General features: G+C 39.7%; 1 protein-coding gene across 1 annotated transcript in view; it reads right to left on the bottom strand.

The window, feature by feature from the left end:
• snd1 (staphylococcal nuclease and tudor domain containing 1) overlaps window positions 1-23942 on the bottom strand; it is a 179220-nt gene that overhangs the window by 15996 nt on the left and 139282 nt on the right. The window contains exon 18 of the mRNA XM_081362702.1: window positions 12474-12615. Coding sequence (XP_081218828.1) covers window positions 12474-12615 — 142 coding nt within the window. The remainder of the gene's footprint in view (window positions 1-12473; window positions 12616-23942) is intronic.

Raw genomic sequence — 23942 nt, forward strand, 5'->3', positions numbered from 1 at the left:
ATCAGGTGACAAAACATAACTAATGATGTTTGATGATGTCACTATTGGAAGGTGGCAAATATGATATTAAAACAGAATGCGGAAAGGTTTTTAGTGAATAACTAATGTTTCTTCAAACTATTATTTGGCTTCAAAAGACTCAAATTCACCTTTTGCGTTTCATTAAAGAAAAAAAACAGTTGTTGTTTTTGACAAGAATCCTACAATCCAATCAACTGCCAATGGACAATATCAAGTCCCGCCCCAATTTTTTTATTCTTCAAGAAGCAGATTCACTCGGATATACTTCACAATAGAGAAGGAAAGATGCATTTCATGCTGACTTTAAGGCATAAACTGTTGTGATTGTTCTGTTAGTTCGGTTCATTTGATTACGTGTGAAACACTGCCATCTGAAAAGCGGGTTGTCTGCTTGCAAACGAACTCCGGAGCAGTTTGACTGAAATATGATTGATACTCGGACCATAGACAGCTAAAGAACCAAAAACACCCTAAAAGAACAGAATGCTGAATCATACCAGTTTTTTCTTATCATAGAAGCTACGTTGATAAAAAAGGAAAATAAGTTGGCACACCATGGCTCCAAAATATGAAAATTTAATAATAGACTCGCACACAGGTGGTAACGTTTCGAGCGCGTAGGCTCTTCGTCAGACACGCTCGAAACGTTACCACCTGTGTGCGAGTCTATTATTAAATTTTCATATTTTTGAGCCATGGTGTGCCGACTTTTTTCCCTTTTTTTATTAATTTTCTTGTCGAGCACCCGATTTGAGCAACATATTGCTTTGGATGTGCGTGCTTTTGATCTGATTTTACATAGAAGCTACGTTGCCCATTACAGTTCGGTACAGGCGTCAAATGCTGTTTTCTTTCTACAGAATTCCTACCGCTGTTTTGACTCCTTTACACATTTTATAAACTCTTCACAAGTTCTCAGCTGGTCAAAATATCGTCATATGTACGCACATATACTGTACAATGAGTACATATAGCCCAGAGCACAGCATTGTTTTGGATGTTAATTAAAATATTTTTTTTTTTGTATAATATATTATAGTTGTATAATATATAGGTTCGGTCTTAAACATGAGTAAAAGGCAAGCGAACCAGGACAAAATATTTTCTTTTTTTTTGGTCTGGACCAAAAAAAAAAAAAAAAAGCGAACTACAAGTGTTAACACACCCTAAGTAGTACTTTGAGTACCATAATACAGTTGTAGTGACTGATGGAAACACCATAGTACTTGGAACATGTAGCATGGTATTTATTTACATGAATGTTGGGGAAAAACACTAATACCATTGTACTTTAATCAGCAACTTAGTAGAACTCTTGGGGAGACTTAGTCAACTTTAAAAAATGAAGTACTGTTAATTTGTGTTTTTGATCTAAAAGCACGCTAACAAGACCTGCAGTGGTCCATATGGTGCGGGTTCAGATGTTCAGCTCTGCTTACGTTCCCTGTATGCTTCATTACATCCTCCTTGGCTGATATACTGGAGGATATAATGAAGGATTCAGCTTTAATTATGGTGGGGTCGTGTTCTCTAGTGCCTACTGTAAATCTGTAACACTCCCCTGACTGTGTGTGTGAGAGAGAGTTTTCAGTGCAGCGTGCTTTGCACACAGCTAGCTCGCGGTCAGTGTGTAATGTTAATTAGCACAAGCTGAACGTGTCTACGGATTTGGACTCACCTCCCGCTCTGATGAGGAACGAGTGAGCGTTCTAGAGGACATGAGGTGGGAGCTCACAGATGAGCCAGAGAAAGTCAACTATGAGATGAAACGGTTTTTATACAGATAACACAGTGAGCAGGACCATCAAGGACTCTTAGCTAATGTAAATGTTTAATCTCCAAAGTCAAAGGTTCTCTGCATGAAAAATGCCTCTCTCTCTTACAAACCAGGGTTATCTTTTTGCATTTTAAAATGACTTCTCATTTAAAACATATTTCCCAATTTACATACACTCCAAAGTAACATAAATTGCATTCAAGGACATTACATTTCATTAAGGATGGGCATTTTTGTCAATTTCTCTTTTCATTCTCGTCTCAAAAAACGAGTACTCTAGTACACAGGGGGGCGGGGCATATGAGGGGGGCGGGGCATATGAGGGGAGTGGGGCGTGTCCATCATGAAAATTAAAATATTTTAAGACTGCTACATGTCTATGAAAACATGAATGTATGACAAGAAAAGTTAACGCAACATGCATGTCCTGGGGTGTTTTTTAAATTCTTTTTTTTTTAAATGTCTCTCTGAAGTTGTGTTTTTCTGAAGTCTTGATGTACATGCACATATTGTCCATCTCTGCTATCAACACAGGAATAATAACCATCTCAAACATGTCACCATGACCTATCTTAGTTGACTGAACTACATTAACCTTCACATTTCCATTTTCACCATTTTGTTTGAATCACTGTAATAATGCAGATGAAAGACTCACAGGTGAAGCTGTGAATATTTACAAGAAAGTATTAAAAATGCGGTCTCCATCTCATTTACTCTATCTGTGGATGATTCACTCTTTCCATATGACACACTGTCTTGACATTACAAGCTATGAGGGATGAGCACTGCTTTTACACATAGCATAGCTGCAAAAAGCCCTATAAATAACCCACACCTGTGTTTATTTGCATTGGAAAGATGAATCTACCGTAATAGCATCCAGTGGGTGAAACACTTCCACGCCTACCTCACGTTACCCACAATGCAACCAAGAGGGATCAACCTCTCACTCTGAGCTTTTTACACTATTTGAAAACAACAGCTGGAGAAAGAGAGGAATCCACAGAGAGAAAGGTCGATGCCACAGAGACAGGAGAGCATTTAATTAAATATCATATTCATCGCTTCTCAGCATCCCATAATTAATTGTGTATGCTAAGGCGAGATTCACTATTATTATGGCTCATATTCAGGGTTAGAGATCCCACAGTGTTTATGCCACATCCTTATGGCTTGATAAGAGGTGTGCTATTATTTGTCAGTGATTAGACTTACAATTTTCGCCTGGCAGATGAAATAGATAGAAAACAAATCCCTTTGACTTGGATTGATATCTGTAGATATGTAGACTACAATATCAGAGATGTAGGGGTGGACTTTCTTTGACTTAAGCAACCACCTAGCAACACCCTAAGCAGCACCCAAGCAACCACAATGTACTAAAAAGCACTCAGAACACCTTAGCAACTCCACAGAAATGCCCTCACAGTTCCTTCTTAAAATGTATTGATGTGCTGCTATGGCAGTAGCTGAGAGCAAATCATATGCAAATGCTCAGAAGAATGATTAGACCTAATATCAATGTTATTGAGATATTATTTCATCAAAAGATTCCCAGAGGGAACAAGACTAAAGAAATGAGACAATGCTAATACTGGTGTTTCCAAATCACCACATTAAACAGAAATTCAGCCACAATTCCCATGCATAAATACTGCATGTTGAATCTAACTGCATTAATCTATCAAAATCTGCAAACAACCCCAACTCAAGAAATAAGTGACACAGTTTAGACTATTAAAGGAATTGTTCACTTAAAAATGAAAATGATGTTATCATTTACACACCCTCAAGTTGTTTCAGTTTCTTTCTTCTGCTGAACACAATAGACAGTTGATGGACCCCATTGACTTCCATAGTAGGAAAATACTATGGAAGTCAATGGGGTCCATAAACAGTTTGATTGTAAACAGTTGATGACTATTGTAACATTTTCCTCTCAAATTTGCATTACTGTTCAAAGATAATCTCGGTGTCATTACTGTACTGAGAAAAATAGAAACAAACAACAACAGATTACAGTAAAAATATAGCATTACAATCAATTACTCTTGAGAATCATTGAAATTACAAACAATATAAAAATAATTAATTAAAAAAGTAAAATTCCAGGCACATTATCACGATAATCAAGTTTTTGTGGAAATTGCATTTAATTTTTTATGAAATTGTTTAATTAAAAAACCTTAATGGTCCTAAAAATGGCTTAATTTTCTTTGAGCTAAATGTTTTTTTTGTTTTGTTTTTTCTCAGGTGAATTGTGACCTGACACGGGAAACAATTGTTAAGAATTACATTTAAATATCATTAAATATTAATAATAATACATGAGACATGTTCTTCTAAATTATGTAATAAGCAAATGAGACACACTGAGTGTGTGTATGGCAGTTAGTGGTAGCGTAATAAACTTAATTGTTTAATTTGACCACAAGTATAAGGAACGCCACCCACGGAGAGATGCATCTAAAGAAAGCAGCACACATGATCATCCCTCTCTCAAAGCCATTTGTAGTAACGTCTTTCTCTCTTTCAAACAGTGATGTTCATTCTCTCTCCTTCCTCTCCAGGTAAAAGCGGCAGCCCACGCCGAGCTTAAGGACAAAGCCACATTTCACACTGACACCGGCACGTGGTGACGTGGGCTGGCCCACCTGTCCGCTCGTCTCATTAAACATTCATTGGCGGGTGGACGGGGTCCGTTCTGCAAGGATGAGGGTAGTATTAAAAGAATTTCACCTCCCCTCCCGGCGCTCGTGATTGACTCTGAGCAGGAGACGGTGCGGATGAGCCCCGGTGGGGGAGGGAAGGAGGAGAAAGGCAGATAGAACGACCTCAACGAGAAAAGATTCACCCACCGCACATCTACAGGCTCCTCCAGCTGCTTATAGCATTACATTAGGGAAAACAAACAGAGGCAGAGAGACTAAAGGCCTCTGTTCAGCGGTGGGGCGAGAGAAACACGACAAACGCGTGTACATACACACTGACGCACATAAAGAGGGATATATAGACAGAACAATCCCAGGGTTGTGCACAATGTGCCCTATTTTGGTGTACAGACGGCACAGCGGTTTCACAGCAATCAGTGCCGGCGCTAAATTACAGCTCTGTGATTTCAGAGCCATTGTGAAGAAAGGGCAGTGGCAGCATCTGCGGCCTTTTCCTCCCCCCGTCGCGCAAGCTGTGGGTGAGACCCTGACTCTGCGCTTTGATTGCAAGTTTACAAATATACCCATAAACCTCTGCAGTGCTCCAGGCTTGGAAGCGTGCAAAGCACCTTTTCGGTTTCAGCCACTTTTAAAGTGGACATGGTAAAGAGGCCATTTTGGTTCAATAATGCTTCATAAAGCCAAAAGACTGAGAAAACCTGGCTTTTTGTGAAAATGTTAAAGCAAAGAAATTTTTCTTCATTTTCAAACTTCATTTTTTTCTTCTAATTTTCGGGTGTGCGTCAACAACACTGAAGTCAATTATACAAAAAAACCAAATACAATTAGTAAATATTACATTTAAAGGTGAACTAAGTAACTTTTTTTACCTTAACTGAACAGCTTCGGAGTCATTGGAATGGTTATATTACTTATTTCGGGTTGAATGGTGGTCGTTTCGCACCCCCCTGGTGCCCGTGAGCGGAAAATACGCACTTGCAACTTTGAGCCGGCGGGCCACTGGCCGCCGCGTCAGGAAGTCTTGCGTGATATCAGGTCTCGCGATGTAAACAATTGCTTTACGGCCAAAAGAAATCTGCTAAAATGCTGTCATTATTGCACTCCCTCACGCTGTCCAAACCCGAATGAAGAAGACGTTTTAAAGAATGTCCCATCTGCTTTGATGTCGTTGATCTGTAGCCTCTGGTGTCCGAGAATCACCAACGAGTTTTTACAACAGTGTTGTCAAATATCTATTCCGAAGCTGTGGGGGGAGCTCTAGAGAGAAACCTGCAAGCAAAAAGCGAGAATACAGCGAAGAAATCTCGAAGCTACTGAGTGCTGCTTTAATAATAATAATAATAATAATAATAATAATAATAATGCAAAGACATTTGTTATTGTATAAATAAAATGCATTTCCTAATGAGCATTATTGCTAATTAACAAAAAAATCTTCAAAGTCAGGAACATTACAGACACAATTACCTAAAGGCTCTTCTAAATCTACAGAACAGGGTTTATCCCTGACAAACAGGAGATGCTCAGACTACACTCGAGTGCTAATCAAGAGTGCTTCACACTGCAGCTCACACCTCCACGCCTACAGACTCCCCTCCAGCGCTGAAATCAATACAAAGTACCAGCGTTCACCCCCCTTAATTAAATCAATATCAAAGCATCGTTTCCAGTCACTCCACTTGTGAGCCGCAACCAACGAAAAAGAAGGATGGCTTTGCAGAGGACCAACAGTAAGGTAATAAATGGAACCAGATAGTGGTGGATGTTTCTGGGAACAGCGGGTACAAATTAAGGCGAGACCGAAGAAAAAATACTTTCCCCCTTGCTAAGCAAGAGGGCTGGACCTCATTAGGTGTAAAACAGCTGTTGTATGTAGGGCTAAGTGTTGGTGGATGTGTATAAACTGGCACCTGGTAAGGGAACCACTCCAGTCATTAAGCTCTGTGCCAGAGACGGCCTCCCTACCCTCACCAGCCAAACTAATACAACCACTGCCCAACACACTCATGAACCAGAATTATCAAACAGATGTACAGTATCACACAGTCTCTGCTGGTTACGGGCAAGGATTTAACCAAAAGAAGACTGCTGGGATGGTAAAAAAAAAAAAAAATGTAAAAGGACAATAAAAATGATAAATAAAATATATAAACTTGTTAATATTTTAACATTTTGGAAAATCTACCAAACTATGATAATGTCTGCAGCATCTGGACCAGGGGTGCCCAATCCTGCTCCTGCCAATCTTCTGTCCTGCACAGTTCATCTCCAACCCTAATCAAACACACCTGCCTTTAATTTTCTAGTGATCCTGAAGACCTTAATTGGTTGCTTCAGGTGTGTTTGATTAGGGTTGGAGATGAACTGTGCAGGACAGTCGATCAGCAGGAGCAGGATTGGGCACCCCTGATCTGGACCAATCAGACACACAATTATTCATTATATTTAATGAGTGATCCAGCAAACTTACTCTCCCAAAAAAGTTATGTGAACCATCTCATGAAACTGCAACTAACATCCCAAATGCAGCTAACACCAGGCCTCTGGTTACTGTGGTAAAAAGATATGGTTTACGACCCAAAGCAATTTTCAGAGTTGGGTAAGTTCTTGTTGAAAATTCTATATATAACCACTTGAGAAATGTACAATGATGTATCCAATTTCCTTATGCAATCATGTTTCTTTAAAGTGTTTGCCAATGTATTACTATAAACTCTTTGAATTAATGTTTTAGCCAGCCTTAAATCAAGAACACATGTGTACCATGTTTGGTATCAATGAGTTTCTGTTTTAATGACCTGAATGAACATTTACATTATATGGTGATGCCTATGCAACATATTAGTATTATACAAATCTTTAATGGTTTCTAATGCAAAACACCCTGCTAGAAGACAAAGGATTGTAAAGTTTCCCTCAAAAGGAAAAACTCATTATTGGCTCACTCGCCTCCAGAGGGTGTGACATCTTCACACTTTAAAAGATCACTGATCACAAGATCACAGGGATTCTTAGAAAATCTCACGTGAAGGTGATACTGAGCTAGAAGTCTTCTAAGGGCCCTTAAGCTTGTGCCAGGCTGCGGCCTTGCCTTTCCATTCACCAAAGTCCCTCTGATTCCAACTGGTTCTCTCTTCAACTGAAGCCTCAACAAATTGAATCAGGACTGTTTTATTCAAATGGGCGAGACATGCAAGTATCACACTTGGTCTCATTATTTTATACTTCAACGCATTCTCATCCTTGGGTGTCATATACTGACGCTTTTGACATTTTGACGACATCGAACGCACATGGCACCCTTTAGCGTCAATATGACACGCACAGAGCTTTGTTTGGTTATGGGTAGGTTTAGGTCTGGTGTAGGGTTAGGGTTAGACCGCTAGGAGGCGCCTTCTGGCCCATTTCTATCTGCGTCTCATATTGACGCTAAAGGGTGCCATGTGCGTTCGATGTAGACGAAATGTCAAAAGCGTCAATATATGACGCCCTAGGATGAGAACGGGCTGGATACTTTAAGTATCCCTACCCCTTTAAAAGGAGGGTGTTAGAACTAAGAAACTGAGGGTTTGCTCAAGAGTGTTGATCTGCTTAATTTCAAACAATGCTATAACTTCTCACTTTCCTGTATTCTGCTTCCCTTGATAAACTATGCATGTATGTATGTATGTATGTGTATGTTAGATTAGACTAAGTGTTTAGTCAAGTTAATAAAGTCTAGTTCAGGTCACATGTAAAGTTGTTTGTGGTTTATGCTCATATACTGGAGTCCCTAATCATGCAGATTTTGGCTACACGAGTAGTACTGTACAGTAAAGAAATGAACATTTCTTAGAATTAATAAATAATTAATACTGAGCATTCACTTGACATGTTAGTTGATTGTTTTAATAATTCTGCTACATCAAGTTAATTCTATAAACTGATTCAAATACTTATAATTAATTATAATGAGTTGTAATTAATTATTCATATTTTTCTTGAGCTAATTTGCTGCAGGCATGCAGTAATATAAAAATAAAATTAAATACAATATACATAAAACAAATTGTAAGGTTTAAATTTAAGGTAGAGATTTTTTTGAGAAATAAAATAAAAAGACAATAGTCAAATTCCCTTGTATTTTCCAGTCTCGTCATGACCGATCCACACATTATCAAGTGCAGCGCACAGAATAAAGACAGGAGACAAACATAAATAACATACATAATTATACTCACTGCAAACTGACACATAATTATACTCCCCAATATCTACACAAGGTGACAAACCCATCTCTGTTATGAATTAGTTTCCACCAGCTGAAGACAAACAACAGCTAATGCGTCTGTTGCAGACGTGCTTGCTGACGCCAATGCCGAATCGAATCAGTCAGTGCAGGTAACTGAAAGTGTTCATTACTTTACTGAGGTTTCAGTTACACAACTACATAACACCCCCACCCTAGAGAGAAATTACACACGGCCTCTGGAGATACACACAAACGTTCCTTTGCCCAAGGAATTCCATTTCACTACTGATCCCACACTTTGAGTAATTAAATCTAACTAATTAAAGAACACAGAGAAAAGGAAAAGAATTGATAGAGACAGAGAGACAGCGTGCGCAAGCTTTTCCCTTCTCCGCATGGGGTGCTGGAAACCGGAGATGTTATCAGGGCGATTTGTGGGTGTTTAGAGTCTTTTAAATGAAGTCGTGAGCTGAGATCATCACAGCGTCAAACCATGCATTAACCGGAGACTGCGCAGTGCTCATAAGAGATGGCAGCTTCAGCCCTGTGATACCACAAAATCAATCAGAGCTGTTTATTTTCAGTCAACACCACTCTGGATAACAGCCTGAGTTTCATTCGCAGGGAAAAAATAACTATGCAGAGCTTGCAGCAGACGTGTTCAGATTTTTGATCAAAACTTGGATGTGATCTACTATTTACACTGAAATATAGACAGTGGCTATACATGTGCTCTGATTTCAGTAATTTCAGAATTTTAGATTACACATGCTGGGGTGCGTTTCCCGAAAGCATCGTTGGCCAACTATGGTCGCAAGTTCGTCGTTACCAATAGAGTTCAATGGACATTGCGATGAACTTGCGACCATAGTTGGCCAACGATGCTTTCGGGAAACGCACCCCTGTAATCCCCCACACTTCCCTCTAGAGATGGCTTGAAGTCGTCAGAAAAGTTGAGAGTTGAGCTGCAGGAAATAGCTGTGCATGTATTGGCTGTTTTATACTTCTGCGTCGGACCTACGCCGAAGCCTCTACACTGTAGGCAACGCGTTGGTTTTCATCTATACGTCTGCGTCGTTGTCCGCGTTGACGCGCAATTACACTTGCAGAGGGAGCATGTGAAACCCGAGGGAGGGGTTCTAGCAGACCAATCACAGCGCTTGTGTCCGCGTAAGAGTTGACGCGTTGATACATTTTTGGAGAGGTGCACGTCAGGGTAAGCGCTACACACAGCCTACGACGTAGCTACGGCGTTAGTTCGACGCAGAAGTATAAAACAGGCTTTAGACTACCAATTCCATGATCACAAAGTGGATCTGTGAAATGAATCTGTAAAAACAACTGCAAAGGACTGAATCTTTATAAAGCAAGTGAATAAACTCGGCAGCCACTTTGGCAATGAGCAACTATTATTTGCCTATCAAATGCTGAAAAGACCACACTGGCTTTGGTGCCATTTACTGACTATAGAAACATTTGTTTGAGAAAAAGGTCATCTTAAGAATGTGATTCCTGTTTTCCTTTTTAAAGCTTAAGTGTGTAATGTTAAAGCGCCACGGAGCTTAGGTTCTTTTACAGTGGCTATACACACCACACTTAATTCACACACTTACATGACCCCCTGACATCCACACTGTATTTCCATCTAATATCTCACTGACTTATCTTTTCATTTGACTAGAATTCGTTTATAAAAATTCAAATGATGTGAAACGCTTCTTTCAGCAAGACCACCATTAAGGAAGAAAGTGGAATTATTAGATGCAAAATTTGTAGACATAAAAAGTTATGTCATAATCAAAAGGCTCGTCTTGAAAGTGTTTATGAAAATCGTGCCAGCCCTGTTAAAATGCCCCTCTCTTTCTGAAGTTGCTGTGAGAAACCGGTAATGAAATTGCAAAGCGACTGGCTTGTAGGTTTTATAGGGCTCTGCTTTGAAGTGCTCTACAAGGAATGAGACCTCCTTAATGCAGTTTGGAGAGAGTGTGAGAAAGGGAAAAAGGAATGACTTTCAGCTGAAAATAACAATCTTGTTTCTCTAACGAGCCCATCTCTCTCCCTCTCTCTCCTTCCCCATCTCCATCTCCATCTCCAATCGTCTCAGTGGAAAACATTGGCCAATTAAACAAAGGAAAAGATGCACACTTGCTGGTTCATCTGACAAAAAACAAGCCCTTAAAAACAACAAAAGAGCAACAACAAAAAAGCCAAAACAGTGCAAAGCTGCAAACATACTGCATATTCAGCTCAGCGTTTTTTCCTTCTTATCTTCCCGCACTACTTCCTCGCCTATTTCCTGTTTTCTATCTCACGTCTCCCTTCGTTTTTGCACTGCATTTGGCGTGACCTGCTTTTCTCCTGCAGCTAACCAGATAACCTGAATAATTACCTCACAAAGAACTGAGTGAGAGTGTGTGTGTGACTTGCTGCTGGTATTCATTTGGTGTGATGGTTACTAGACATGGCACAGCCGTCTTCGCTTCCTCTCAGGGCAACCCACAGGGGTTAAAGGTCATCTGAGGAACTAAAGTGATAAATAGACGGGGGTCCAGAATCTCACTCTTTTCTCTAACGTTTTCCCTTAGTTGTTTTTAAACCTGTAAACACAGGTTTTGACACCTGCAGTTTTCTCAGATGGAGTTATTTGAAGCCAAACCGCAAACTAAAAGCGATAGGATTGTAATGCTACTGGCAAGGACAGCCACAGATTTATTATAAATTCATGCAAATTAATTAATTTGCGAATTAAGACACATTAAGAGACCATGAAAGTCAATTTTATGGTTCTGCCAATGAAGTCTGCCACTGGAACATGTCGAGACCCTAATTATGAAACCCATACTGTTGTTTGTTGCTTAATTACAATCTTTTTACTGTTTCTAATGTGTGTGTGTGTGTGTGTGAGAGAATGAGAGAGAGTGTACGTATAAGTTGGTGATTATGAGTGAATATAAACAAAAGAGGGATGCAAAGTGTGTTTGTTCACTAAAACAGCTCCTTGAATCACAGGATGGTTGGTCGCATCATGGACTAGGTCACTACCAAGGGCGATTTAAATGTCATGTTTAATGACTAGCTGCCATCACACTGAGCAGAAAGATCACTCGGGGCATTTAGAAGGCAATAAACACAACCTGCAATGTTACCTAACTGGAGCTTGTTGGAGCGGCTACATTTAATAATCATCATATCTGGAGTCTGAAGAACGCCCTTCAGATATGATGTCATATTCATGCCTGGTTGAATATGGAGTTGGATTAGATGCCTATTAGTGAAAAACCCTGAGAGTTTGTCATCTAAACATAACAAAGGAAGCCAATTTAAATTATGTGATTCATGAGGCTTTTTGCTGCTGACACAGTTTAATCCAAGTAGAACGCTATCCATTAGCATTTCCATTCACTTTTGCAAAAGTATGTGACTTGCATTCTGGCATCTTTGCTCATGGGCACAGACGTTTTTTTTTTTTTTTTTTTTTTTAAGCCAATCACCTGAGCCTTTAAAGTCATGTGGCTAATCACCCCAGAGCCAAAGGACAACTAAATTACAGATACTGTCTGACTGAAGCACCAAAGGAATGTACACAGACCCAAATCCTTCACTTAGCGACTACGTTTGGGCCATGACATGAAGATGGGGAAAGATATAATAAAATAAATTACATTCTTAAATAAATACACACACATATATATATATATATATACACATATATACATGTGTGTGTGTGTATTTGTTATATATAGGTTTAAGAAATGAGGACAACACTCACCGGTTTCCACGTCCTGTGCATAGAAGTGCATTCCATCTGTGATCTCTGTGACATACACGGATCTGTATTTTGCCACACGTTCTTTCTCCTCCGTGAGCTGAGCTACCTCTTCTTTTGGTTTCTCTTCGTAATTGGCCCAGAGCTGTTGATAAATAGACATTTTCCACAGTTTAAAACAGGATCTAAAAATAACCAATGCACCAGTCTTATAATTAACATGCTTTGCAACCCATTATGCATTATGAAGTAAATGGGGTTAATTTTGATTTCATGTTCACTTAAACCTATTAACACCTCTGACTGAACCAGATCTGAGTGGTTTCATCTGTTGGTACCAGTGTGAACGCTGCATTTGTTGATAATCCCTTCACATGATGGGTTGGTGACATTTTCCAACCCATGAGAAGGTCGCAATGACCTCTGCACTTCACAGATGACAGGAGGTATTGGCTAGATTTGAGCAACGTCATAAGAGACAGAGGGCAGAGCACCACGGAGAAAGAGCAAGCTCATTAAGACTTGCGGTAGGAAATCACGAATATGAGTGTGCGAATTTCAGCATAGTGCCAAAACGAAGGGCAAGAAGTTCTACTTTATCAATGCTTTATGAAGTGTCAAGAAAAGAGCCCCTGCGTGCAGTCAAAGCAGTTTGTTTTGCTTACTAAGCGCTGAGGGATGGGTCTTACGAAATACAAACATAACGAATTATCAGGCTCTTACGCAACTGCCCCTTTACTTCAGTTTGGAGGCTTTATTAGCAAATGATGTACATCAGCTATTGAAGTTTTACCCGTTATTCCATTATTTTATTTTTTTCTCCCAGAGAGCAGGAGGAAGCTAATTACAAACCAGACTTTTATATGTTCAAAGTGCTGGTTTTAGCTAATTATGTCCACTAGGACTGCAGGACCAAACATTTACAGTCCAATTTCACCACCACCACCACCAGAAAAAAAGTGAGCATTAAAAACCCAGCCAACCAAATGATAAACTACAGGGTCAAACTACCCAATTACATCTGATTATTTCCCTAGAGGTGTGACCAAAACAAGAAAATGATTCCTTGGGGAAAAAAAAACGGCCGGGTTAATGAAGATCTAAACATGCCACGCGCTGCAAACCGCTCCACAGCAAGGGCGTTAGTCTAACCCCACTACCCACAATGCCCTGGCACAGTAACACAAAGTTATAACCAAACCTGCAGGACAAATTGCAGTCACCCAGATTTGAGTGTCAACACTCGTTACTATGCCGACTGTCACAGTGTCATTTCTGGCACCGCCGGTCAGTGCAGACTCTGCGCTTCCTGCAGCCATGTGACCTCTGACACTCGCCATAGAGGCAAGGGCACTTGAGACACACGAGCAGGCGGACATATGCAAAATCCCACTCTCTCACGTATCCTCCTCTGCAAAAGCACAAAAGAAGCCACAAACACACACTCTGACTCAAAGAGACACACTGCACCCTGGGCAAATGACCTTCTGTGAGCAACCAACCATTCTTGTTTGTTCCACATGAGTGCAGGTATATGACTGCTGCTGGGCGGGGTCATGAAGAGAAAGGATTTGTGATGTATTCTGTCATTGAGCTGCCTGTGGCCTAAATCCATAGCAATAAGCCACAAAAAACAAGTGTGACAGAGTGAGAGACAGAACGAATTAAACGACAGCTTTGTTGCAAGCTAACAACAGTCCTCAAAGGACAAAAACAAACAAACATTAGAAGCAGAAACATGAGCGAAAGTCTCTAACATGGGCTTAATGAGAGACTCTAAACTCTGATTGAATAAGCACTGTTGAAACAATGGTAAAATTGTGATAAATCACACATTCAATATGAATACAACAAAAGCCTCCTCATTGTAAAGTTTTGCTAATGAAATCCTGCCTGGAAACCACTATGAACCAATCTTTCCTTAACAGTTGTAGTCAACAATTTTCTCAGGCCAGATTAGCTCGTCAATTTTCTAAAGTTTGAGTGTTTAAACAATTATAATAAAGGTTTAGGGCATTACCTTGGTTGAAATAACAGAAATACAAGCTTTTTAATGGCTTATTGCTTTATTAGTAGTAGTATCAGCCGTTGTAAGCAGCAGTTTTTGCCCATTAGTATGTTAGTGTGACTTTCCCTGTTGCGTTGAGCACTCAAGGAGAGGTCAGACTTTTCTTCAGGGACTAAAGATACAGCAGAGTTACATTCATAAAAACTGCATCTCTCACACACCGAGTTCAGGGGAGGGGGCCGTTCCAAACGCTGATGAAAGGTGACAGCGTGTCAATTCCAATAGAGTGTGTTCCGCCCAGTGAGAGCGAATCCCCATCAACACCCAGAGCGCATGCACACACAAACACACAGGGCCAAAGGGAAAGAATCAAATGTATAGTCCAAGTTCATACCGGAACACACTGAATTTACCTGCCAAATTAATCTACATCTAAAAGAGTTAAATGCATCAAACACTGCAGCACTTCAACTACAATACCCATAAGTCATTGCACCTGAGGCAGATAACCAGGATGTCTTTTTCCTGCAAAAAACAGCTTTTTTTAATAAGGCATTTCATTTTGTCACAGCCATCTAATAATGCTTAAGAAAGCCATGCTTTTTATTATTAATCATATTATACTTGGTTAAATCAATTAAGCATTCATTATATTCATAATGTAGGCACCTTTGGAAATAAAGGCTCATTAATTCAAGAGAAGGCTCTTTCTGAAACTTCTGTGCGAGACATAATGGCACGGCAGAGTTATCCAACACACACACACAGCATTCTTTCACAAAGTGTGCATAAATTGGATACTTGGAAAACCAAGTTCGATGGGGGCGGTGCTATGGGGGAGACTATTGTTCGCATTGTGTGACAAAAAATATCTAATTTAAGAGGTTCACTGGCCATTTGCGGTGTATATTTAAAGACAAATCTTTTATTTTCTTTCTATTACAGAACAAGTATAGGAATAAACAGATGGTATATTAAACTCAGAATATTTGCATGCAATTTTGCTAGCAGTGCTTTTGTTCTTCAAAGTGAAATAATTGAAGGAAATACTTCAGTAAATCTACCCAGCAGTCTGGAGACTCTTTGTTCCACTGCAATTCTTTGATAAAAAAAAAAAAAAAAAAACTTAAACTTGACAGAAGTTAACATTAAACATCTGAAAACGGGTAACCGGGTACAATAATAAAAAATAAAACATTAATAAATAAAATAAAAGGCCTGGAGTTTGCCATCCACCACACCTGGAAAATGCAAAATATCTACCAATGTTAGGACAAGAAAAAGGCTGCAAATGGATTTCAGAAGATACGCAACCATACCTCCTTACACAGAGTCTGATTAGGCCTGCCCTAAACGACAGCTAAACACGTGGGTTATGCAGTGCTGGACTATACAGACAAAAAAAAAAAAAAAAAAAAGACTGGTAATCGGAGAGGTGGGATACATTATCAGGGTGTTTTAGCATAGTCAATTAAGGTCTACGACCCATTATGTCCGTCTGCTCGATTCGTCTGTGCATATTGATGAAGCTATTAGCAGTATGGAATGACTAACAAGACAGACATGCCTTTACGTCCAATGCCTTTTTACACCAGAATCAACAAAACCATCTGCGGATGGATATGCTGTCTATATGCATTACCAAACTAATGATTCATCCAATGCAGAAATACAATACAAATGCGACAACCTGTATATAGATACAAGCACAACCACAAGAGAACGATCTGAGCAGAAAATCTTTTGTCATAGACGTTTTGTATTCTTTATATCACTCATGATCTTGGGTGCATATTTTGCAGAAGATAGCAAACTGGGAAGCCTGAGCAGGGGTTAAATTAGGATTTCAGGTGTGGAGGAACCCTAAAATCTAGTGGTCATTTTGGTCACCCTGTTTGTAACATTACATTTATCTCCAATCCCCCTAAACGTAATATCTATGTTGAAACACTTGTTTATAGAGTTCTACATATGCCATTAAAACAAACAAAGAAAGTTAGAATTAGAATAAACATTATGAATATAATTAAAAATAATCAATAAAAGTAGCAAGACAGTGACGGAATGCAACCATAGTCTGTTCGCAACTAAAACACAAAGCCGATTAGCATGCATGGCTATGTGCTCCCTCAGAGGGCTGGGAGGAGAGAAAAAAAGAAAAGAAAATCAATGTAAAAAGATCCATGAATGACAACAGCACTAAGCCTTGCTCGTTTGAACTCCTCCTGATTGACATCTGACAGCTATAACCTCTGACCCCAGCGGACGCCTACATCGAAGCAGGACACGGGACCCAACCGCAGAATATGACAGGACTGTTTCGCTACTGTGCATGCTAACAAGATTAGCAAGAGCGCAGATGGATCTAAGTACTACAGTATTGGGGAGGTGCACCAGTGTACTGCACTTTGGGAGGTATTAAACACGATTATACTGCAAATCTATTGATTTTCATATGAATAGAACAATAGACATCCATTGCCCAATGAGAAATTTCAAACATACAGGTCCAGTTATGCTTTCTGAAATCCAAATAGCTTTGTAGCAAGTCTCTTTAGTCTGAATGCGAGTTTAGTCCCCCTGAACCACAAGAAAAGCAAGCTTTCGACTCCATGTCTAAATGTAGCTGATGTGTAGCCCGAGCAATTCCACATATCAATCCCAAAGTATTAAAGGGTTAGTTCACCCAAAAATGAAAATCCTGTAAGGAATTACTCACCCTCATTTTGTTCCAACCCCTTAAGACTTTCATTCATCTTCGGAACACAGATTAAGATATTTTTGATGAAATCTGAGAGCTGGCTCACTCCTTCATAGGCTTCTAGGTAACTGTATTCTGCTGGCCCAGAAAAGTTAGTAAAGACATTGTTAAAATAGTCCAAGTGACTCCAGTGGCTCGACCTTAAGTTTATCAAGCGACGAGAATACTTTTTGTGCGCAAAAAAATAATGATTTAGGAACTATTCATTTTCTTCGGTGTGTGGGCCTGTGACGTGAGTTCAGGAGAGCAATGATGCTCACGATCATTTGATGGGAAAGTGTGAAAGGTAAGCCATTCATTTTGAGGCATTGATAAGGCACTTTTATGTTTTCTCATTGGTTTCAAAGCCTATGAAGAAGTGAGCCAGCTCTCAGATTTCATCAAAAATATCTCAATTTGTGTTCCGAAGATGAACGAAAGTCTTATGGGGTTGGAACAACATGAGGGTGAGTAATTACTGACAGAATTTTCATTTTTGGGTGAACTAACCCTTTAAGATGAGAACTACCAGTGACAGATTGCATGTATTTTCCAGGTAAATGCATGCATGCGTAATGCGAGAGAGAGAGAGAGAAAACATATTTCATGCTTATATGATTGTAAAGCACCATTGCACTAGAAGGCAGGAAAAAAAAAAAAACAACACTCTGGGATTTCACTGTCAACATTTGTTTCACTGGTTCTAATGTACGCAAGCACACGGGTCTATCCGGTGACAGAGGGCAGACCGACTATCCATCAGGCGTCCCAAAGTCCACATCAATCTACTCAGGGACGCTGACAAACACATCAACTAAGCGACCTACACTGTCAGCATCCACTTAACCTGCAAACACTGAGCTAGCGCTATAAACTCACTTAGCATAATCACACACGCAGTCATACACTCATCTGAACACACACAGAACACTGTAAGCTGGATAAATGCGGCGTTTTCCAACCCAACCAACTTAAGATGGGGTGACGTTGGGTGAACGCAGATGGGAGGGGTGTGTGGAGCAGAGGTGGACGTGGAGTCTTGGATGTGGTTACTTAGCGGATAAATTTATGCATTAAAAGTGCCCAGGTGGCATGGCACTTTGGGAATCAACAGCTGCGAGATGTCAGCATGCGGGGAGCTTCTCTTCAGCCTCATATCACCGACAGCAGCTGTTCGGATGCAGTGGCGGCTGCGCAGCTTATACCGCGGCTTACACCGCTAATGTCACCGCCCTCCTGTCAGCCATTACAAATTCCCACCAGCCTGAAATTCCAGCACGGTAAAGGTAAGAAATCACCAGAAACTCTGGCCCCCCGTCGCAGCGGCGTTGGTGTCGAAATTCTAAGTGGTTTAGCACCATTTCTGTGGGGGTTAACTATGGAAATGAAGCCTGTTTGCGCAAAAAACCCAGGCTGGTTTTGAGGGGTCTGGCACACGTCGCGACTACCCACCCGCGCAGATGATGCCCCCAGGGAAACGCGGCAGCATATGGGGCCTTACACAACAACACAGACTTTCCGCTCCAATGTTGACTTTACACACAGCTATTAGAGGAAGATCGCAAAAAGATGACAATGTAGTTAAAGAAAACAAAATGATGAATATAAAAAAAACACTGCTGACAAGGTTGAGCATATAGCCACTAGAATCATCTGATCAAGCTGAAGAAAAAAAAAAAAAAAAAAAAAAAAAAAAAAAAAAAAAGTTGCCAGCCACATCCAGCGTATTTGATCATTTTCACAAAAATGTCATGGCCCCCAGTATATTTTGTTGTATGAATATCTGAACATGTTATATATCAAAATAACAGACCCTCTGCTTTTAAACAACAACAACAAAAAATATATATTTCCATTTTATTCTAGTTTCATGCATTATTTATCAACACTCACAAAAAAAAAAGCAACATTGAGCAAAAAGCTGAGAAAATCACGTTTGCAGACCGGATTCAGAATGATAATCAAAACATAGATGGAGTAGAGTCCATCCACACCCCTAATGCTTGCACAGTCCTATAGCTCGTCCTGGGTCGACATTTCATCCATTAACATTAAAGGGTTAGTTCATCCAAAAATGAAAATTCTGTCAGTAATTACTCACCCTCATGTTGTTCCAACCCCGTAAGACTTTCGCTCATCTTCGGAACACAAATTAAGATATTTTTGATGAAATCTGAGTGCTGAATCACTCCTCCCTGCAGGCTTATGGACACCTTAACTTGCTGGCCCAGAAAATGTATTAAAGACATTGTTAATATAGTCCAAGTGACTCCAGTGGCTCAATCTTAAGTTTATAAAGCGACGAGAATACTTTTTGTGCGCAAAAACAAACAAAAATAACGACTTTATTCCACTTTTCATTTCCTTCTCTCTGGACCTCGAGTCTTTTTACGTAGTTTTTAAGCGTAGCGCGTCTGTGTTGCACGTCACCACGTAGGCTCACTATTGGGCGACTCTGGTCATGTGTGATACGTGGTGACGTGAAACACAGACGCGCTACGCTATTACACTACGTAAAAAAAACTCGAGGTCCAGAGAGAAGGAAATGAAAAGTGGAATAAAGTCGTTATTTTTGTTTGTTTTTGCGCACAAAAAGTATTCTCGTCGCTTTATAAACTTAAGATTGAGCCACTGGAGTCACTTGGACTATAGTCTTTAATACATTTTCTGGGCCAGCAAGTTAAGGTGTCCATAAGCCTGCAGGAGGAGTGATTCAGCTCTCAGATTTCATCAAAAATATCTTAATTTGTGTTCCGAAGATGAACGAAAGTCTTACGGAGTTGGAACAACATGAGGGTGAGTAATTACTGACAGAATTTTCATTTTTGGGTGAACTAACCCTTTAAGCAGTTTAAATTTATATGCTGTGTAATGTTGATGATCGCGTTATTTTACATATGAATATGATTATATATGATATTGCTTGTTTCTGCATTCTCTTCGCATGTGTATTGATCAGGAGATTCAGTACTCTTTCAGAAGATGCGTTATAGCGTCCCAACCATATAACAGTGAAAATAAATAAAGCCAGAAAATTCTGTCAATGGTGGGAAAAAAAAAGACAAAATATAGGGCGGGATTTTGTTCCATCTATTGGTTGTTGATTGGATGGAGGTGGATTTGAATGTTTGCAGTCAACTGTAAGAAAGGGGCAGGGTTTAAGCAGACTAAATGATTGAAGTCTGGTAAACGTTGCCATAGAGCATCGTTTCACCAGAAGATTAAAAGTCGCGAGGTCAAAAAAATAAAACAAATGGAACATATGCATGGATAAATTATTCACAATAACATCAAAAACATGCATGCAGTAAAGAGATAAGGTGAATTTATATTTCATGCCAACTTCAAAGCACCAGCAAGTATGTTAAAGCTAAATTGGCTGTAGAACAAGTGGTTGACTATCCTGCCCATCCCTAGACTCAATTTTGTTGTCCCAGTACAGGGAAGATGTATTCAAAGAATCGAATGCACTGGAGGAGTTCTGACATTCCAATCTGAACAAACCTCCTGATGTTTGTACAAAGCTGAGAAAAATAAAAGCCTTTCAAATCAGTATTCATTTGCAGTAAAGACTAGAAGCGGAGCTATTTAAAGCGGCTTATTTCCAGCTAGCCTGCCTACCTGCTGTCTGCCCACACTTCACCGCATGAAATAACCACATGCGACATATGTTTTAATCAGACTCCGTCATGACAGAGGGCTTCTGGGATAGACTCGGAATTCAAGTGAAGTCTTCACCCAAATCCATTTATCAAATATACCATGTTTACACAACCCTGACATAAAGAGGTTTAATATTTCCTTCTTTATGTTTCTTTCTGCAAAGGAGTCAGCACACATAAATGTGTGCAAATTAAAAGCAAAATAATCCACTTTATTTAACCCAGCATGTCTTGATGCCTGGTTGTCATGGCTACAGTTAAGCAGCCTCTTCATTTTCTCAGATCGAATATTCCACCTCTCGCAGCTTTGCTCATCGACTCGCTTGCATCTGACAAACATCGCCGTTTAGCTGTCTTTACACAACAGAGATACTGAGAAGCCAGGTAGTAAAAAAAAAAAAAAAGGACGTAAGATGACAAAGAGAGAAAAATTGGACTGACATCGACAGCCGCTCTGTAGGGGGACACTTATGTCCTGAAGGAGGCCTGGTAGCCCACTAAAACCAGTCACATCCCCCCCACACACACGAAACATGGCTGGCTGCAAGCCCACAGCACAGATGAGACAGAGTGAGGGGAAATACTGAGAAAAGGGAGATGCATGCTAGGAGAGAGAAAGAGAAGCGCATGAGAGAAAGATGAAAAGAGGAGGTGAAGCCCGAGTACGTGTTTACATAACAGTGCAACTCCTTGAGGGTAGACAAAATGCCTGTCTGTTTGAGCAGAGCAAAAGAAATCACTCTAGAACTCCTAATTCAAAAGGAAAAGTGCACTTTAAAGAAATAGTTTGTTCAAAAAAATCTCACAAAAATTGCATGTTCAAAAAATCTCCATCATTTATTCACCCGCATTTCATTCCAAGCTCGTACAACTTACTTTACAGCGTTGAACACAAAAGGCGATATTTGGAAGAATCTGCTGGTTTCTCTTTTCCATGCAATTACAATGAATGGGGACCTGAGCTTACAAACCATAAAAATGCACCATAAAACTATTACAAATGTGGTTCATACATAATATTTCAAGTCTTCTGAAGTTATATGATAGATTTGAATGATAAATGTAGTGAAATTTAAGTATTTTTCACTGAAAACCTTAACATCTGTTCATCTCCTTTGACCAACTGAATCAATGAAAAAATGTACTAAAAAAGATTCAATCATGAATCTGAGATTGCTACTGCATAAATGTGTCAAGAAAAGCTAGAATGGTGATGTCAAGTTTTAAACTTTGTCACACAAAGCTATCATTAAACATTCTCTGTACTTAATGAAGCATTCATTGAAATTGCATGGAAAAGAGGGACATGTTCAACCTTTTGACAACCATTTGTTTTCCATGGAAGACAAACAAATCATATGCATTTAAAACAATATAAGGGGGAATGAATCATGTCAGCCTTTTCAATTATAGGTGAACTATCCCTTTAAGATGTTCAAATCGTGACCATTCACTCTGACTGATTTACTGAAAACAGGAAGTTGTAAGGTGAATCTGACACCGTAATTTGATTCGGATTCAATCCGATCAATTCTTGATTGAGTTTCTTGTGCTAGCGTGCAGTGCAGTCCTGGCCATGTGCAGCCGTGTTTAATAGAATCGCAGCCTCTGAACCACTTCCTCTCGCTCTCTGGCCCAACACACACTGACAGCACATGAAAAAGAGCCCGCTTGCTTTTCTGCTGAAGAAATGGCTCTTTCTGTCAACGAGCCTGTGGCTTTCTGTAACAGCAACCCAAAATGGCTCTGTGTGCAGTCCGACACGGTTAGATTTATGTCTGGATGTTAAACCTACGGGTCCACAGGGGTCAGGAGGGGTCGTCATGAGAGACTGATAGCCTGGGACAATGGAGGGGAGCTGTATGTGATTGATGCTGAGGGGTCTTAACGTAACGGCCCGCTACAACTCTTCAGGCAATCGGATGTCATAGAAGTAACAAACACATACGCATGAAAGAACCCAAGGAACACAACAAACACAAATAATACAACCTCCACACTCGCCTACATTCAATGACAGATGTAACACTAAAGCCTTGAGGGAATTGCGTCAAATACATACCAAATGATAGGGAGAAAAAGCAAGAAAAAAAAAAAAACGATTTTATTAGAATAAACCAATTTAAGTTAAGCTCTATGGACATAATCTGTGACAAGCTGTTGATTAATATGGATTCATCCATCAGTTTGTGTATTAAAAAAAAAAAAAAAAAAAAAAAAATCATATACAGTAATGCAGGTACAAAGGTAGTCTATGGGACAAGATATTCCTGAGGGTTTAAAAGCAGAAATGTGATTAACAAAATATGTACAAGCAAGCACTAATACCGGTAATACTACTAATAATATAATTTAACATTCATTTACCCATGAATTAAAACATTAACATACCATATGTTGTTAATATCTTTTGTTTACTGTATAATTTGGACCAATCATGAGGGAATTCTGAAATTGTTAAGCAACACCACTTAAACTTGTGGCTGAACTTTCAAAACTATATATATTTTAACTTTATCCTGGAGCAATGGCTTGCTTCAGAAATCCTGACTGTAAGTGCATTACCGCAAACAATTTCTGCTTATTTTTACAACCCGAGGAACGAGTCGAAATTATTTTTCCTTGGTAAATCGACAGTATGTCACAGATGCAGTTGACAGCACTTAACTTATATTGAACCCAGAACATTTATGTAAAAATTCACCCATCACAAACCCATTACCAAATGCATACAGAGATGATAGCAATTGAAGCCTCTAAAGTAGAAAAAGCCAAATCTTTCCATCACAACGCAGTCCACTCACAAGGTGTTTGCAGCCATTTTGCTCACAAACATAGCTCCGCAAGTAAATCAGCAATATGAATGAACAAAAAAAAAGGGAGAAAACGAGTGTGTAAAAACAGGAGGGAGAGTGAGTGGATGCATTCAGGAAGGGAATTGGCAGTGGATCTAAGAATAGCCTCTCCCTGCACTGAGGACTTCGTTTTTTTTCCAGAGCAGGTAATAAAGAAAATTGATGAGCCGTTAGCTGAATCCCAAAGCCCTAGAACTGCCGGCTTAA

The sequence above is a fragment of the Scardinius erythrophthalmus genome (assembly GCF_964197995.2).
Source record: "Scardinius erythrophthalmus genome assembly, chromosome: 4".
NCBI lineage: Eukaryota > Metazoa > Chordata > Actinopteri > Cypriniformes > Leuciscidae > Scardinius > Scardinius erythrophthalmus.